A 20,590-nucleotide genomic window follows, 5' to 3' on the forward strand; every position below is an offset into this window, starting at 1 on the left:
TCTAATAAGTGAAAAAAAAATCCTCATGATAAAAGTTTTTTTTAAAATATTGTTCACTTTTCCTATAACGAATTGCCCATAACAAGCAGAATGGTGATTATAAATGAATACACTAAAAAACCATGTTTTAGTTTTGTAATTACAGATTACATCAAATGAGATTCTATGAATTTCTATAATCATATGGTGCTTCTGCAGCGATGAATTTGATTTGTTGAATCCATTTTTTAATTATGAGAAAAGTTAATGCGTATATTATTTTGCTTTCTGGTAATTTATTTAAGTATATTTTAATAAATAACACTAATTATTTATTCAATAGTTTATTTTTTACCGTTTTTCGTTCTCGAGAATCGAAAAAATCAAGTCAATATGTTTGACGGCGCATTGGGGGTATGATATGAAAATGAGGCTTTCGATCTTGGACCCTCCCCTTGCAAAATTCCTGTGTGCGCCACTGCAAGGGGGTGTTATTATTTAATTATTTAATATTTGGAGGCTTTGTAATCCAACTATTTTTCACTCACAAAACCAGCGTGTGAAACCATTGAACAATACATTGTTAATATTGTGCATTGTTGTCATTGCTGGATTAAAGCATATTATAACTTATTTTTAACGTAATCGCTGAATTGCAAAGGTTATACGACAGAATATTCGTGTTTTAGCTGTTAAATAAGACTTTCTTCCAACCTAACATTTATAAATTTTTGAGGCGGCTTATAGTGATTTAAAATCGAACTAGAATAATGATTTTACTGAGTTTCATAACCGATTTTTATCCGCTATAATTCAAAAACTAAAGGGGCAAAGCGGAATAATGTCAATACGTTTTCAATTTAATTAAATTTAACAAAGCAGTGCGTAGAATTTCTTGCTACTAAGAACCGTAGAGGTTACATAAACACTAGAGTGCTCGCTCCTTTATATGCAGGGCAAGAGCTGACTGTGAATATGAAGAGAAAGTGGTGCTCAAATAAGGAGAGATTCTGTACTGATATCTTTCTTGCCTCATCATGGGAAGTTAAAAGTACGTGTTCAGTTTAAGCGCTGTTACTGTTGTGCTCACCAAACGGTAGTGGGAAAAACAAACTGCATCTTTCCAGCCAAAAAATGACCCTAACGAGCTCTAGTTTTATTGTTACTCTATGGTAAGAAGGGAGCCAATTTTTCGAATCTGTCTAGACCAGCGCTATTTCAGATAAGTGCAATAGGGAAGTTTTCGATTTTTCAATTTTATTTTTATATGATAGAGTAACATGTATGAACATCATAGGTGAAAAAATTTTTGCGATACGATAAGTAGTTTTTTTTTAAATTAATTTTTAAAGTTCAAGCGCCTGTGACGTCAGATGGCATAGGAAGTGACGTCCGATAGGAGAGAAACGCTAGCGAACCGGTTCCCATGTCATGGGAGAAACCGAAGAACGTGCATTCGACTTCGAAGATGAAACGTAAAAGGCTTATCTCCTCGCATTAAACTCCTCGCGTTTCTGGAACATTAAACCTCTCATCTTCTCGGAAATATTCGAATATCACCATTGATATTATTTGAGGAAGATTATTTAGATTGTGCTTTAACGAATCCGGCCTCCATAGTGTGTTCAAAAGGATTATTGAATTTCTAAAAAATAAAAATATCAGCGCGCTCAAAATGTCCCTAGCGAAAACAAGGGATCTTCGGCGGAAGGCTGCCCATTCGCGCCCTGTGACGTAGGCTCGTGACGTTTCAGAAGAGCGCACTTTTGCGCGTGGATTTTTAAAAATTCATTAAAAATCAACCACGGTGTTTTAAAATTCGGCGATGGTGAATTTTTTAGTTTTGAGGGTCGATTAACAATATCCAATAGTCAAAATATGAACATTTAATAGGTTGCAACTTCCCTATTGAACAAGCAACTTTATAGATTCTTTATTATTTAGAATATTTTCAATTTTGCATGCTCAATATCTATAAAATCGAAAGGATAGTGTATTCGGATAATTAAGCAGTTTGCAGGGGTGCCCCGAACTTAAATTTTTGGGAGGGCAGAAATTCTCAATTTGCCGGATGGAACTTCGAGTTTTACCGATTGATAACTTTGCCACATGGAGCTCCAAATTTCGCCAAATTATGATAATTTTGCTGAATAGAACTCCCTTTCGCGAATCGTCAGACAAAATTTGATGAATAAGGGAATTTTTGGGAGGTCACAGTGACCTCCATCGAGGCGCCCCTGACAGATTGGTTAATTGAGGTTCAGATCATTGGATAATCGGCATACTACATTTCGAACTCTCAAATTAAAAAGGGGTTTGTTAGGTACTCTTCAAGATCAAATTGCGAACTTTTTTCTTCATTTATATGGAGAAGAGGGAATGAATAGAAGCATTAAAGTTTTGCATTTTTTAAACTGTGAGTATAAAATTAGGAATGCGTTTATGTGGACGACTCGTGCTTCTCGGCCTGATAAAATTGTTTCTTCCTGAACTTGAACATATTTCACTTGTCGCTTTATCTGCAGCAAAAACTGCGTGCTGAGTCAACAGTCGAATTGTTCTCATTGTTCAGCGGTGGCTCATAGCACATTTTTGCTGCAACGATTGCGTGATATCGCTTTTTAACACTTATTGTGAATGGCATAATAATTGTTTTGGTCTTTTGAAAACATGTTCAGCACAAACGTTCTACCATTGAATGCGACTCCATATTTAGTAGATTGTATTATATTGACTAATTATAAATGAAAAATTAAACAATTCATTTTTTTGGCAAGGGAAAGTTTTCTAAATCAAAGATTGCGGCCAAGATTTTGAGCAGTCTATTATTTTTTTCATTTATTTCTCGAATTGATCATGTTCCCTTTAATAATATCCAGGATCTTCTGATTTTGGAGGTGGTTTCCAAGTGAGTTATAGTCTGTCTCCGATAAATTCCCTGGACGCACCCATTTATTCTTGGATTAAAGATAAATTCTTAGATTGACCCAATGACAATAATCGTTATCGGCAACACAAAGTGAAAAAAAGAGCAACTTGAAAAAAAAGAGCGGTTTTCTTCACCCCTATTTTAACTAACTGAATTGCTTAAGCTTCAAACCGTCAGAGCCAGACTATATTGTGCACAAATCTGGCAGGAATATTTTATTTTCAATCGTACAATCGAGTCTAGGCGAAGAGCTAATACACAGCTCAACTAGAAAAGAAAAAAAAATCGACTATCTTGATTTGCTTTTTTTTAACGTTTACAGTAAGAATTCCAAAATTAAAATAGCTTTCTGGTAATTAAAAAACGATAAAATAAGATAGTCGTGTGAAAGAAAAATGATGCATCATGGTATGTTATACGTTACACACACAATTCTCCTCCCACCCCTCTTTTTTTTTTTTTTTTTTTTGAAAACAACGTGGAAGAAAAAATGTTTTGCCTGATTCATTACATATCGAATTAAGAATGATTTTTGAATGAAAATGACGTGCATTAAGTATCAACATGCATTTGAGAAATTAAGCCGCAGCACTGAATTAAATCGGTTTGAGTTCAGAATCTTACGCAGTTTTCAGTATCTATTACATGCGAAACCGTGTAACTGAGATGCATAAATGAGATGCCCACAGCAGTTTACATTTTATAACACAAATTAGCTGATCTAGTGAAGGTAACGAGTTTATATTTACTTCCTATGAGAGATAATGTTATTCTTCACATAATCTTGAATTAATCTCAATGAAATAAAAGAAGAGAAATTTGAATTCTCGTCTCTGAGTCAATGAAAACACTTTTGAAAAGAGTGAATCAGCTGCAGTAGGACAAAATAATGACCTCTTTCATGAGAATTCCGCCTTTGATCGATCATTTTTGACACCGTCAAATCATGTCAATTGGCAGTCACGAAGAATATGCGACCTCGAGCAAAAAGTCATTATAAAAATTCCATCTATTTCAATTGCAAACTACCTAGTTTCCAGAAGATTTGACAGTTAAATTGTCTGTGTTTCGATACAAAATGCATTTATTTCTTCATAGAGATATTTTATTTTAATAGACGCATTAAGGACCATTCCCCGGAAAACGGTCGTTTTGTCCCGCACGTGACGCCTTATATATGTCATTAGGAATATTACTTTGAAATATTAATGAACAATTTTTTTCTGCTTAACAAATGACAAACTTATATGTGATATTTTAAGCAAAAAATTGTCATTACTCTTCAAAATTATTACTTTTTAATGAAATGTATGTACCGTCACATGCGGGATAAAGGGTTGACTTTTACGTGGAATGGCCCGTTAATTGTTTTACCGAAAGAAAAAAAAAAGACTCAAAATATATTAGTTTCTTGTGTCATGACATGAACTATTTGAAGAACATAGCCTTTGCTTTTATATATTGCAGTTAAAATTTTAAAGTTATTAAAAACAATATTTAATATTAATAAATATTTTCTGTCTCAGTAACCAGGGATGGAAGGTCAAGGGAAGTCACTGAGACCTTCCAAAAATGTTCTTATTGGGAAATTTTGTCTGACGATTCGGCAAAAAATTGAAGTTCTATTCAGCAAAAGTATCATCATTCGGCGAAATTTGGAGTTCCATTCCATAAAATTATCATCATTCGGCGAAATTTGGAGTTCCATTCGGTAAAATTATCAACATCCAGCAAAATTTGAAGTTCTATTTGGCAAATTGAGAATTTCCGCCCTTCCAAAAATTTAAGAACCCCTCTTAGAAACGAACGAACATAAGCAAGGATTTGGTTTAGGGTGACCAACGCAAGGGTCACGTCAAGGGGATTAGGGGTTAAGGTGTTTTATAGACCAACGCAAACCGACATCGAAACTGAACCAACCTTTTAGTCGTGAAGAATGAAAAAACAGTGGGTTTCAAAGAAAGACACTCAGAAAATACACACAGAATACATCAAGATACACACAGAAAATCTTGGAGAGCACAATAAACACACCAAATAAAACGATGCAGCACCTGGCAGGAAAAGAAGAGTATCATAAGCTTAAGTTATGCTATAAAATATACTGTAAAAAAACTAGTTCCTTCAAACCGACATCGAACTCCAACATTCCGTGGTCAAATAGAAAAATAATGCTTGAAAAGAAATGCACGGCACTAAGATACTCACAAAAAACTTTTTCACAAAACATCTACCAAAGAACATTACATGGCACTAGAAAAGGAGTATACACTTATTAACTCCGGTTTCCGTAGAAGAAACTATACTATGCTATAAAAGTAGTAAGACCTTATCAACATAGCAGCTATAAGAAAGTACTTTTCATTCTGATGGAGGGAAAAAGTAATTGAAAATAACTACATTACATACCAAAAAACCTTTATACACAAACCGCATACATGGTATACTGGAAAAGAAGAATGTACTCACTTGATCAGTATAGGCTTGAAAAGACTATACTGATGCAAAAGCAGTATATCAAGACTACATAAAAACCAATATCGAAACAGTAACAAACTTTCCGTCGTGTATAACTGAAAAATAATGGGTTGAAAAGAAATACATGGAAGCAAGATGATGCAGAAAACAGTTCATGTACAAACCATACATAAAGAAGACATTAAAGTGCATGGCATTACAAAAGAAAAGTGATCTCATGACTTCAGGTTACGCTTAAAAATACCCTCGAAAATTGACTTACATAAGTACAAACCAAGTGTACATGTTAAATTATTATGACTAGACTGAAAATAGAAAACCGAAAAAATTCCATCCTTCCTTACCCTATTCAATAACAATTACTCAGGACTCTGCTGTTTTAACGTATGTCATTTTAACGTCCAATTATTCATTTTTCCATTTTTTCAAACTTTGTATATAGCTTGACCACGGAGAGAGGGCAGATGAACTGCAAGCGGAAACAGTACACTTCACTTCGTAATAGGTAGAATCAGCGAGAACGTGATCTCGCCTATCATACCTACTCCAAAATGAAGGGTTCCGTTTCCGCTTCCAGTTCATCTCTCCGTGGTCAATGAGATTCACAGTGTATGTAGCACAGAAAGGATTTTCAGCTCAAAACAGAAAAAATACATGCGGGATGATCAAACCTCTCAACCTCCAATGCCCCATGAATTACATATCAATCAAGCGAGATTGACATGGCAACAGTATTGCGTTTTGAAAATGTGATGAAGTTATAAGTAATTGTTAGAGTTATTTAACAATTGATTAACGTTTAAAAATATTAAAACAACTCTCTCCAACTAAATTTGAAAACTGCCCCTAATACAAATGATTGTCTCTGAGATCTCTTAAAACCAATAACACAGTACTGTTTCCCGAGAATGTATATAAGGATATGAAAGGATATGAAATTCCGGAAGTTAACATTTTAAAATGTCAATAAACGTGCCACGCCTTTTAAAGGGACATTATTTCAAAGGAATGTAAACAAAACACTTTATATATACGTATGCTCACGTATTTTTGATAACTTTAACATGTTTCTTATAGGTTACGTTCGGAAACAGGGATCGGTCGCACCGGTGACACCGTAAGCTTTCGGAAACTCAAAATTTTGACGTCATCTTGTACTTAGACTTCTACCAGCGTTCGGAAATGCTTACAGTCACTCTTTAATGGTGGATCTGGTTGCAACCGCTCTCACCCATCTGTCACCACAGCCTCGACGTGGTTAACGAGACATATGGTATTTTTTAATCAATCCAGTCGTGTTTCAAGTTTTACTCTTTGAAGGCTGTATTCGGAAACAGCTCACCGGTTACATCTCGTGGCTGTGGCTGGGCAGGTTGCGTGTATAACGTCACAGGTATTTTTCTGAAGAGCATAGTAGAATAGAATTGTTTCCGAACTCTAGGGGTTACGGTGCGGTTTGTCTAGTACAGCAGCAGACGATGCTATCAAAGAAAGTAAAAAACTTGAAACATGACCAGATTGGCCAAAAAGTATCGAGTGATCTCGCTAACCAAGTCGAAACTGTGGTGAAAGATGGGTGAGAGCGGTTGCAACCGGGGCGATCGCCAGAACTTCCGAAAGCTGATAGGTGACGTCAAAGTTTTCTTTTCCGAACGCTTGCGATGCCATCGGTGTGACCGTTCTTTGTTTCCGAATGTACCCTATGTTAAATTATTAGTGTATACATAAGCAAGACAGCTTCACATACATAGAGGACTGCGTACAAAGCGCCTTGCCTCCAGACACACGCAGGAAAGATTTACCACACAAGAGAAGGAAATAACAACCAGGGTACCGGCGGGAATCGAACCCACGACATCCGGCTTAGAAAACGAAGCTTCTACCGCAGAGTCACGGAGGTCCCACATACCCTTTCTGACTAAACAACTAGCTTCTAGCCTCAAATTATTTCGAACTGTGTAGCGTGCAAACTGTGTGAAATGTTCCGACTCGATTTTCAGTCTGTCTTGTTTTGATTTAAGTTTTGCTTGTGTTAGATTGAAAATTGCTAAGACTAGTTTTACGTGGGGCCGTGGTAGCCTGATCGGTAAGGCATTGGACTCGGGGCCGGAGGGACTCGGGTTCGATCCTCGCTGGTCGAAGATCCACCGTCGTCATTAAAGGGGACTGGGCGACGTTAAATATGCTCGTGGTCTCAATGTCCTCCAAGTGAAACGATACCTCTGGGGGTGCTAGTACCAGGTAGCTATTAGCTCTTGAACTAGTTCTAAATTCTCATTAACTGTTCGATCCGGTGATGGTGCTGCCATCTATCGGTATATAAAAATAATGGAGGCAAGGCACTTAGTATGCAGTCCTCGACATAAATACAGTTGAAGTCAGTTGTGACTCTAGAATAGAATAGAATAGAATAGTTTTACGTAGGGCTTGATTTCTGGCAAAATAAGTGTGGGAGCCCTATAATCTTCGGAGCATATTTTTGTACGTAAATAGCCTCAATTCCGTCAAATATGCGAAAGCACACACAATCTAAAAGATGTTCAGGGACTGAGCTCCTGTGAGCTCCCATGTAAATGAAGTCCTGGTTTTACGATACAAAATTGTTTTAGATTTTATTTGTTCGTTAATATATATTAAATTAAATACCATTTTAATCAGTTCCCTAGTAAAATTTGAGTGCAGAATGTGTTGATTATGATTAGTTGAATCAGATGAACGAGAAAACTGGATTCTTTTGATACCGAGTTATAAATCTTGTTATACGGAGCAGCATAGTAATGATCGTTATCCCTGTGACAAGGAAAAGAATATCATTTGCAGTTTAAAAGTTCTTAAAAGACTTCTGAATGCAGTTGCTTTAGTCAAGAAAACTGCAATACAAAACTGCTTAGTAACGATCATTATTCCTGTGATGAAGAAAGAAATATTATTAAAAGCTCAAAAGTATTGGAAAGATTTTTAAATATAGTTGCTTTGCTAAATACTATACTGCAACTCACTACGTTGAAGGTAAGTTCACTTTTCCTCGTTTTCCCCGAATTGTGTTTTTGTTTTTAAGTTTAAGTACATTAAGCTAAAGCTCTTTTCAATGTATAGCTATGAAATATTAGTTTATAAGGTTACTAACATTTTTTTTTTTTTTTTTGTATTAAATCAGTTTTTATTTATTTTTGGTCACTATTATATTTTCAGACATTTCATTATACTGAAAAGTAGCGTTCATTTTTCAGATAATTAAGTAAAAGGTTGATCAAAATGTTTGCATTTCTTCATTTGAGGTGAATTAAAATGAAAATATGTTCAATGCACAAGCTCAACCATAATTTCTCTTACAGTAATTTGGTCATAAAAATCCGGTATTTTTTTTTCTTGGAGGAGAGGACAGTTGATCATATAGCCCTCACATGTATGTATAATAACGCACTAGTATTAGCAATATGATCTTAAAACTAAGTGTTCTAGATAGATAAGTCTTCAAACCCTATTTGTTAACTGTATTAATGCGTCTGCCACTGTCTGAAGTTTGAAATGATTTCATTCAGTATTGTATTTTCTGAGTATTCTTTCTTGCGCTCGTGCATTTTCAAATTGTCGTATAACAATATAATTTGAATTACAAATTGAAAAATATATACTATGAGTCACAGAGTTTTGTGTATACTTCTTTACGCTAAAAAACCATATTATATATAATAATATATATTATATTCAGCAGTGAATTTCTACTCATATTGATTTTTAGTTGCAAGAAATTAAAAACTCCTTCATCAGTAGCATAAAACTTAACGGTTTTCGTAGACGAGAACGTTCCAGTTTCGCACTGATGTTTTCTTGATTTTATAACCAGGGTTGCGGAGTCGGAGTCTGGAGACAAAGGCTTTCAAATTTCAAGAGCCGGAGTCGGTCATTTTCCCTCAGAGTCCGCAATTCACCATGGCTGCGGAGTCGCTGTAATTTTCCGGTGAAGAAGTCGGAGTCGAAAACTAAAATTCCTGGAGTCGTAGCCGGAATCTATTATTTTCTTTCTGGCTCCGCAGCCCTGCTTAAAATTACTCATGCGTTCTCTAGACCAAAGGATTAAGTTTACGTTTCACATAGGACTTAAAAACCAGATTCATTTGTGCTCTGAGCGCAGGCACAGCGAGAGGGGATTGGGGGGGGGGTATCCTTAATTTTATGACATATTGCGAATTCTAATATGGTATTTTATATATGTTACGGCCAAACCCTGAAATCGGCCATTTCGCGAATTGGTACCTAAGGCGGCCATTTCGCGAATTGTAGCTAGGAGGTGGGGTGTTGTGGAGAAAAGTTCGCGAATTGGCCAGTCAATTCGCGAACTGTCCTGTCAATTCGCGAACTGTCCTACATTGCTCAGAATTTACCGGCCAAAGTTCGATCTTTTCTTTATTTCGGGCTTTGGCCGGCCAATTCGCGAAATGGCTTGGGATGATCGGCCAAAGTAGGAAGAAATAAATGAAGAGCAGATTGTTTTACACACTTTTAAAAATGACGTATCCTCAAATAAGTACTTTGGTGTACTATTTTTGTCTTAAGTACACTTGTTTCAGTAACGAGTTCAAATATAAGTGATACCTCTGTGTTAAAAATAAGCTTGTAATGCAAAAAAATATGATCTCGTGTTATTCTGCTCTTATACTTTAGCCATAATAGATATTATTCAGTAACGTATATGGTGTAACAACGTGAAAGCGTGAAGAAGATTACAATTACGACTTTCAAAATAACGAATTATATCTTAAACAAATGCGTTGCGTTAAGTTTATAAATGCAAAGGCAAATTAAGTAGTCAGTTTTTCAAGTACCTTTAAGGGTGATCCTTAGTCTTTTTCTGTTCCGTAGACCTAATGTGAAAAATCACAGATCACATTGTCTCCCGAAATATTGCTTCAAAAAATATGAAATGTTTTGTAAATGCAAATATTCGGGTTCTTTAAAACAAACAGGGGTTCGCCTGATATTTTAATCAGTGGTTAATTGAACCAGCCACCTATCTATGAATCAAAGTCTCAAAAACATAACGAAATCCAGCTTTAGCATTGGAGAACTGCCGGATATTTGAATCAACTGCTCCGCTGAAATGAATCATGAGTATGTGCTATTTTCCAGAAACATGAGGTGCATCAGCGCAATCCTTTTTTTTTCTTTTTCTGTTTATTTTAGTGAAACGATGCTGTTATTATTTATTTATTGTAAACAGTGAAAAGGGGAGAGGGGGAGGAAGAGTGTTGCACACTTCTTGGCTGTTTTTCTCTGGAAAAGTCAAGGAAAAAAACCAGTAAGATGGATGATGAGAGACATAGTGTAGATGCGACCTCTGCGCTCTAGGGATTATCACCGATGGCTTTAACATAGGAGTAACAATGTGTGATTTCTGATGCCTATAGTTAGAGCTCTTTTTTTAACTTCATAGAACTAAGTTAATTACAACCTATTTTTAGCAATCAACAGCAGATACAGTTTTCGAAACAGATAAATTAAAATTTGAATTTTGTAATTACTTTTTCATACTGCTTTAGGATAAAGTTAGTCCGGGGTATACGAACGCGTACATTTTCGCCATTTTTTGCTGGTGAGAATTTCGCTTCGGGATTTATGTAATTATCTTCGCCGCTTGGACTTGCAAAATGACCGAAAATATGCGTACGTAATACCTGAAGGGTCCCTTATTAGCTATCACATATAATTTCAGCTAAAAGTATTATTCACATATAGAAGTACAAATACTAGGAATACATACTCAAAATGAAATTGCCGAGGCGATGAACTAACGGCGAGAAGAAAGAAGTCGAAGTGTCGAATAACTATTAGCAGAAGCATCTCGGGACGTGGTGGCACGGGTGGCACCTTCCTTTCTACCACTTGCACGCTGTCATACCGGATGCGACAAATGTGCTGTCCACCAATCAATCTACAATCAACATTTCGGGCATTGGTCAATGATTCCCGGTCGCTTCGTTAAATGGCCAGCCAAAGTAGAAAATGCAATGTTAATTGCAAGTATTTCGGGCTTTGGCCAAATCTCTTGGCCAATACGCGAAGTGGCTGGCCAATTCGCGAACTGGCCGAACTTCGGACTTTGACCGTAACATATACATGTAAAGACTGTTATAATCACCCCTTCCATGGCGGTAAATTCTATCTGCGATAGTTTCACTTAAGAATCCTGAGTCATGTCAAGCGAAAAACTAACCAGAAACATTTGGATTGACAACGAACTTTTGTCAACTCTGAAAATAAATACATTGCTAATGTTAAGGTTCACTATTGGTTTTTCACCGTTTGCCTTTGATAATTTCCAAAAATATTTAACCTACTACCGTCCAAAATTAGATCAGAGTTCCAAACCTCTGGTGACTTTTTTTTATAAAATCACAGCAAATTCCGTTCCAAAAGCACATTAGTTAAAAGAATCACACTTGCATAGAGAAATGTTATAGTAAATCCGTGAGTCTTTCTTGAAGATTTGAAGTCTTTTTTTAAAAGTTGTCGTTATGATAATGATCTCTAACCAAAATATTTCTTTTCCTTCTCCTATTTTTCGTTGTGCGTACACATATTATCTATGCAAAATGTCATTTCGAAATAATAGGAAGAGATAATGTATGAGAAATTTCTTCGATTTTTTCTGTTACTTTACCCGAGAAATCTGATACACTTGAATTCATCTTTTCGTAATTTCATTTTATTATAATTTCTTCGCACCCAGTAGCGTACCTATGGGATCTAGTCCCCCTGGCAAACTTTAGGAATTCCCCCCCCCCCCGCACCAATTCATAGACATTAAATAAAATCAATCACATAAGCAATACCTTATGAAATATTTAAAAAGCTCGTTCATGAACCAAAGACAGAGTGCAGGGTTTTCAGTTCTAGTATTTATAACAATGCACTCTTTTTTTTCTCTCAAAAAGGCATTCATTTTGAAATTTTTGTTAAAAAACACCCAATAAGCATAATTTATAGTTAATAAATGAAAGGGAAAGAAAAATTTATAAGAGAAAATATAAAATAAAAATAAAAATATTTCAAAGATTCTATTATGATTAGAAAATTAAAACAAGTATGAGAAATAACTTTACAGGGTGTATTAGTACAGCGTTTGCAGACTTTCAAGACAGATAGAGTACACCTAGACGATGGGAAACTACATAGCAGTGTATGGTCGGAAACGCTTTCCTGGCGCGTTAGTGACGACACAAATCACCAAAAAGACAAGACATGAATAAGAGAAGAAAACATGTTTGTTATTCTTAGTACAGCAGAAAACTAAGAAAAAAGAACATGAAGGAGCGAACGGATCGTCATCTAAGAAGGTGTTCGAAATTACGACCCCGGGACGTGATGCATACTTATCTCCGGCGCATTGAAGATCGAACGTCAAAACCGCGTGTGCGCATGCACCGTCACCTGATGCTTCGGTTTACGTAACGACATCTATCGTGTACACCAGACAAAAACTTAACCAGCAGTTTTTGCTGTATTAAAAATAATAAACATGTTTTCTCCTCTTATTCGTGTTTTATTTTTCTTATGCTTTGTGTTGTCACTATCGCGTTAGGAAAGCGTTTCCGTCCATGCGTTGCTATGTGATTCCCCATCGTTTGGATGTACTCTATCTGCCCTGAAAGTCTTTAAACGCTGTACTGATACACCCTGTATACTTGGACCCTATTTCAAGCAAGGTCGTAGTGGGAACAAAAAAACTGGTATGTGTGTATGGGGGTGAGGGGGTGGATCTCTTCGGCACCTTAGTTTTTTCTATCCCATATAAGTATACAGAGAAATAGAATAGTTTCCGCTTCTGATTTAGGAGGGAGAAGGGAATCATAGCTAGATGCAGATCTAATAATTAATTTTATGAACTTAATCATAAGTTAAATATTCACACAGGATTTGGAGTTCTGGGGGTTGCTCCCGGGAGTATTTTTGAAATTTTTGTTTTAAAAACGCAGTTTTAGGTGATCTTCGGTAATGTTATGTGTTGTAGGAGGAGAAGTTTGGGGGAGTTTTTCGAAATTCAAACTGAAAAAACGAAATGGTCGATTATCTTTGACCATTTTAGGAAAAGGAAGTTATGGGGATACCTTTCGTAATTATAATTTGAAAACGCAGTTTTACTTGGAAGGAGGAAGGGTTAGAGACTCTCTCTGGATACTTATTAAAGTTGAAGCACCAGAAACGTAATTTTAGCCGACCTTCGAAGATGTTAGTGGGAAGATTTTCCTGGGGCTCTCCCTCTGAACATTTTCAAAATTGAAGTCAAAATTTAAGACAATCTTTAATGCTGTTGGCGAGAGGAGGAGGGGAGACGCTCCTTCGACAAATTTCTGAATTCGTCCTTTTAAAAGGGTAGTTTTAAGTGATCTCTGGCAATGTTTGTCGGACGATTTTTCTCCCCTTTTAAAACTGCTATAGATAACATATTGTATATATTTATCTTATTTGAAAAATGTTTCAAAGTATCTTTTCCCACCGAGATTTTAAATACCGCCCGCCCCTTATCAAAAAGAGGGATCACCCGGGGCGGAAAGCCGTTTCTTACCCATCTCAGATTGCACCACTGTTGTTTAGATGTATTAAGCTGACCCAGGAAATGTCCCATGCATTTTTTTTTTTTTTTTTGATCATTAGGGATTGCTTCTTTTTCCCTTCGAGCTGTATTATTAGTAATTTTAGTACCGAAAAATCATTAAAGTATTTTTTTATTTACTTAAAATTTACAGAATATTTTTGACATAATCTTGCAAATTGCTGTTGTGCCACTGGCGAGAGCCACTCCTGCCAACCCCGAGGTACGCCGCTGTTTGCACCCACAAATAATATTTCATGTTGGCATGCTGGCAAAATACGATAACTTTAGGTTCTTGCAGCCTGGCCCGTCATTTGGGCGATCAGGGAGGGGGGTTCAATTCACTCCCTCCCTTTATTTTAGAAACATAATTAAATTAGGTATTTTGTACATATGCTGTTTTTTTTTCGCTATAAAATGTATTAAATACAAATCCTTGCCACCTCTGGATAATTTTGAAATGACGAGCCTGCTTTTTGCTCACCAAGCAACCACTCCACTTTAAAAAGCTTCCCGCCAAACAGGATATACAATTTAAAGAATCTATCCATATTTCTGAGGAGTTGAAGGTGGGAGGAGGTTCTAATGGAAATAGGTGTGAGGAAAGAGGAGAAGAGGGAGGATGATAGTTTGGTAGATACTTGGCGAGCAAACTAGATATCATAACTTTTTAAGGCTGAGGGTTTTTGGGTTTAGGATGTGTGAAGGCCTTCTTTTTTATGTGGTAAAGTTAAAGGTTTTCTTGGCGTGGAATTTTTTACAACAGGGTTGTTTTTGATGAGATCATGAATTACTCAAGAAAGACTTCCATGATACAAGGCGGTGAGATTTGACCACTTGTTGTTGTTGTTGTTCTGCTCGCTAGAGAACAAAGTATATTTTGTGATTAGAGTGTTTTGCGAGCAGGCTTTCAAACATTTTAATCTATTGGTACCCATGTGACATGAACATCGATATTAATCACAAAATGCACCAAAGGAATTATATTTTTTTTAACTTTGGTCGTTTTCTCTCGAGCAATGTTTTGTTCAACAGCTTAAAGATTTTTTTCCCCAAGATGATATGTCGAGTATTATGGAATACCAGGTATTCCACAATCTCTGACGTAATCCTACTCTTTCAAGAACCATGATGTGGTTGTCACTGATAAGTCTAAGTCAACAAATATTTTCTTACTCTCACACCACTACCTCCAAAAAACCAGATGTCAAGAGCCCGGAACGATTAATCTTCTTCTATAACAACCTACTCCCCATTTAAAAGATCAACTGAGAGATGACGTAAAATAGAAAGAACCAGAAGCTCCATAACAACTATGGAAAACAAAGTTTGAAGTTTTTCAATGGTTTCAACCACCTGTTCCATATTGCCCTATATTTGTCATTTTTTAGCAAATATTTTTTTTTATGACAATAAAATAAATATTGCTCTTTTTTTGCAAGTGACAGTTTATTACAGATATTCATAGTATGCGCTTGTGGTGATTTAAGGACTTTAAGGATCCTGAAACCAAGTATTTATAGAAAGTTATTTATAGTTCAGTTATTTATAGATATTTAAATGGTATTCCATATTACCGTGTTCTCATCTATATATACCGGGGCCGACAAAAATCGTCAAATCTTAGGAGCGAGGTAAGAACTTTAGGCACGAGACAAATTATTTCTCAGAGTTTATATAGGAAAGTTCTGCGTAACATGGCTTCGGAAAGACTTTTGCTCTGAAAGAATTAGTGGCCAATATATTTTTTCAGTCGCCCGAGAATTATCAGATCCAGTATATATGCATATTTATTTATCTATTTATATAATGAAGGATAATACAGTAGCAGATTCGGTTGATAAAATAAGCATTTTTATTCGAATAGTGTGCAGAGTGGAAGTTTGAGACGATAAAACAGGGACGGGGGGATGGGGGGGGGGATTGGTCCGCCGGCCCGTTGACCAGCGACCAGGTGCGCCCTCCCTTCTGTGTGCCTTCCAACCTGTGCACCTACGTTTTTTTTTTCGCCCTCGAACCTGTGCGCCTTTTTGTTTGTTTGTTAGTTTGCGCCTTCAAACTTGTGTGTGCCTCGGTTTTTTTTTTTTTTTTCGTTCTTGACCCGGTGCGGTTTTGCTCCCTCCCCCTCCAACCTGTGCGCCCCCGATGGGAGTCAAGGTTGGCTTCTTCTGGGGGGACCCAGTCCACCCTTGCAGTCAGGTATGTACATTGCTCATTGGCTAAAACCACATTATATCCATTGTTTATGCTGTCATCATTTAGAACAAATATATAAATTTATATATGCATACATATTTAATTTGTATAAATAGATAAACAAATACTTGGGTTGAAAATAAACAATTGAACAATGATTATTCCAGCGGAAATAAAATCTTTTAATTGAATTCTCTGGGGAGACATTTTGAACGCGAATAGGTATGACATTTAGAATGCGCGTAGTCTAGACTCCGTAATTAGAGCTAAGAGACAGGTGTCGGGATCCTGACCAATAATGAAAGTTACGAATTTGAATAATTTGCAAAATCACGTTAGACTAAATAAAGCCACATCAAGCGATGGCTCTGTACCTGCTGTTGGTACTTTTCTCGACAATTTCGCAGGATTTCACTTTAGCGTTTCCAGGTACGAACTTTACACCTATTTCTTTATGTTGTGATATTATGAAAGAATTTTTGAGTGTCTTAGATCATGTATTGAAAACCATCGTAGAAAAGTTCATAGTTTTGAAGAGTTTAAGCTTTTGATTGTAAACCAATCTTATAAGTTTCTGAACTTTTGTGTAATATTGGGAAAGCTTTATTCAAAGCTCAAACTCATTCGGGGTGAATTATTTCAATAGAAAAATCCAGTTACAATTTTACGTTCAAAACAATTAGTAGCAAAATAATGCAGTACAATAATTTAATTTTATGAATTTTATAGTGGAAGCAAGTGGGCAAATCTGACAAGGAGTGGGCAAAAAGTATACATATCCAGAATTTTGTTGCAGATACACTGTTAAAAATTTTCCGAAAAATTTACGGTAATTGTTACTGGCATCCATGTTGCCAGTAACTATTACCGTAAAAATCAAATGTTACTGTAAAATTTTACGGTATCCTCGGTAGGCCGCAGCAACCAATTGGCGCTGGGATCGCTTATTTCTCTGGTATAAATTACCGTAAAAATCAGCTATGCGTTAGTCCGCCATTTTACAGTAACAATTACCAGAAAATCTTCCTGAATTTTTAACAGTGTAGAGAGTTAAAGTAAAAAAAAAAACACGCGGAATGCTTTCTATTACTTTTATTAGCTTCATCATTAGGAAAGTCGGGATTTATTTACTGTTATTATTTGAAAGTAATGCTGTGATTTCTGAAATTTTCAAAATCATAATGCAGTAAACTGAGTTGGACACCCGAATAATTAAACTTTATGAATATAATAGTGGAAATGAATGAAGGAACAGAACTAGGAGTAGACAAAAAATGCACCTAGCCTGACTTAGTTACAGATACAGAGTAAAACTAGAAACATATTTGTAGCATTCCTTTCCTTACTGTTACCAACTTTTTCACTAGGAAAGTCCTGATTTATTAAATGGTATTGTTTGAAAGTAATTCAGCGATTTTTGAAATTGGCAAAACCATAATGCAGGAAAGTGATTTGAGCAGAATTTTTTAAATTATACTTTACTTGGAATGAAATAATAAATTTAATGGTGGGAGCGAACAGGTGAACAGAACTAGTATTAAATAAATAAATAAAATATATATATATATATATATATATATATATATATATATATATATATATATATATATATATATAATGAAGAATGTTACAGATAGGTAGTAAAACTAAAAAAAAAGGTCAAGTGGGGTAAAAAGGCTACATTGAAAGCTCAAATTTTCTATTTTCTAATAAGGATATTTAATTAATTCTTTCTTGGAGACATATATTGAGACTATAACACCAAGTTAAACGTTTACAAATTATATTTGTTTATGTATGCTCATTACAAATCATATGTGAGAGTCAACTGTTGATGTGAAGTTTTCTTTAAAGTCATTATTAACTGGGAATAACTCTTAATGGTATGGACTTATAGTTGAACATCTGAGGAACAGATTTACATATAAATATAAGTTTAAAGTTTCTGATTATATTAGTTTTGAGGTATTTTCAGAATGATGGAAATTTGAGAGTAGGATAAGGTTAAGTTAAGGGGGAAAACCAGTTTAGGAGGCCGAAATTTTAGTGTTTTTGTTGATTTTTTTAATAGGAAAGAAATAATCATAATTTCTTTAAACTTGGAGGATATTTTATTCATCTTTTGAAGTACACCTTGTAATTTTTTGTAGTCATTTCCGCCAGAATTAGTGGAATTAGTAGCTGCTATTCGTGGACGATCGCCATCAGAGCTTGTTGCTGGTGGGCATTGCCGAAGCCACAATTTTTGTCTGTAATTATTACAATTTTTCTTTCTCGTAAACAACGATAATATGAACCAGATATGAAGGGGATTACAATGTTTTGTATTTCTACCCTTTTTTCTCATTTCATGCATTAAAAAAATGTTTTTATTAATAGTATCAACAAAGAGTAAGAAAAAATGAATAAAAAATATTCACATAAATTTTTCAGAACGATCGGTCAATAACTCTTTGAGTAAGAATGCCCACCAGTTGAAAGAAAGTTGTTTCGAGAAAAACTCGTTTGAGAAAAAAAATGCTGAGAAAAGTTTTTGAATCTCCAGTCACTTTAAGAGCTCATAACATCGAAACTAATCGGAAATTTTCACCGAAACTTTGGCAACATATTCTTGAGCAGTTTTACTAGTATTTTATGACATAAAAAAAAGTGGATTTTTAGACCGGTCGAAACTCGTTTCCCCGCTTAAGTGCTGTAAGATGTTGTAACAGTTTTGTAAATAGATGCTATTTCTGTGTTTTTGTGTGCTTAATTTACAGTAATCTGTCAAATCTGTATGTTATTCCATCAGTTTTCAACCAAAAAATGAGTTTTAAAACTTTATTTGCATGTTGGTTTCCTTTGCGTGCCACAAGTTTAATATGTCTATGGACTATTTTTGATGATTAAGTTTGTTGCTAACTTTGGCACATTTTTAAATTTCCATATGTTTCCAAGCTTGTTGACTTTTCGAATTTAATAGTTGATTGTCAATTTTTCTAGAACTTTGCACGGTTTTTCTGTACAATTTATAATAGATGTTGTATAACCGTTGATATTGTTTTTTAAACAATATGTGAAAACAAATTGGGCTTATATATCTTTAAATATAGTCTTATAATATGTATAATATTATATATAGATGTATATCACTGTATTTTTACTTCCCGAACAATATTTAAATAATTTTACTTAACTATATAGGGTTGGTTGGGGTAAGTGGGTGACTTGGGTGGGTCACCCCCCTAAAACTGAAACATGGTTTTTTAACTTTTTTACACTGATCATGTTATATTTCATCACACTGATTGGTTTTTCAGAATTTGGGGCTTCGAGGAATTTTTTTCTAAGTCATAAAACTTAGTCAAAAAAAAAAAAAATCTTTTTTTTTTTTTTTGCGAGTTCAATCATTATTTTTCAAAGAAGCGTTCGCAGGTTAGTTTAAAAAAAAAATTTATGATCATTAAACTTTCGTGTATAGTTTAACTTAAAGTACATTTAACAAGAGTGAGTAAGTTCATAAAACAAGAATTTTTGTAAAAAATATTATTAAGAAGTGTTTAAGAGGAGGGATCCCACTTACTCCGTAAATTTTTGCTATAAGGGGTAAGTGGGCTCCCTCACCATGGGGTAAGTAGATCCCCCCCCTCCATAATAGTGAGAATTTTAAAATCAAAAGCGCCTCTGATGAAATATTTGTATTAGTAAAATACAAGAGAGCATTGATGACCTAGTAGGAATTGATAGTTCAGCTACAAAACTACTAAAGCCGGTGATTATGTACTTGTGAAACTTACATCAAAGAAAACCATAAAGTCCTGCGTAGTTGGAAGTTGGTGATACAAATTTAAAAAATACGGCTAAATTTGCAAGAACGAATAGAATTAGTGAGACTTTTTATTGGCATTTTGCAGATAATATTGGTATTATTACTGAGGATGAAGTGATAATAGTTCTTCCTCTTAGCCAACTTTAAATTGACGCAGCCATTTAAGGTTTCCGATTTCTTTTTCAACTAAAAGTTTTTTGCTAATTTACCAAAATTGATCATAAGCAACTGTATTACGTTTATACAACACACCTTTATTTGTAAAAGTAAAATATGTACTTATAGGCTTTCAATAAATTTCACAGATGTATAATTGTTTTGTTTCTTGTTTCAAGATTTTCCGTCATACAGATTTAAAAGTCATCTAAATATCTCATAAATGAATGCATTTACCTCTCTATAATAATGGGGATTGCAAACTTAAAAGCAACTCTGATTAAATATTTATATTAATGAAGTAAAAGACAACTATAATGACCCCCTACTTGTAGTAGGAATTGATAGTTCAGATACAAAAACTGCTAAAGCTGGTGATTATATATTTGTTAAACTTACATCAAAGTAAACCATTAAGTATTATGTAGGTCTAATGTTGGCAGTTGATGAT

At 35.1% G+C, this 20,590-nt stretch overlaps 1 protein-coding gene across 1 annotated transcript in view; it reads left to right on the forward strand.

Moving 5' to 3' along the window:
• The first annotated feature begins 16,500 nt into the window (after nucleotides 1-16,500).
• The window catches only part of LOC129219085 (SCO-spondin-like), a 47,226-nt gene continuing 43,136 nt past the window's right edge, over nucleotides 16,501-20,590 (forward strand). Inside the window, exon 1 of the mRNA XM_054853404.1 lies at nucleotides 16,501-16,604. Within this exon, the coding sequence (XP_054709379.1) occupies nucleotides 16,538-16,604 (67 nt within the window). The 5' untranslated portion in view covers nucleotides 16,501-16,537. The remainder of the gene's footprint in view (nucleotides 16,605-20,590) is intronic.

The sequence above is a fragment of the Uloborus diversus genome, chromosome 3, assembly GCF_026930045.1.
Source record: "Uloborus diversus isolate 005 chromosome 3, Udiv.v.3.1, whole genome shotgun sequence".
In the NCBI taxonomy this organism is placed as follows: domain Eukaryota; kingdom Metazoa; phylum Arthropoda; class Arachnida; order Araneae; family Uloboridae; genus Uloborus; species Uloborus diversus.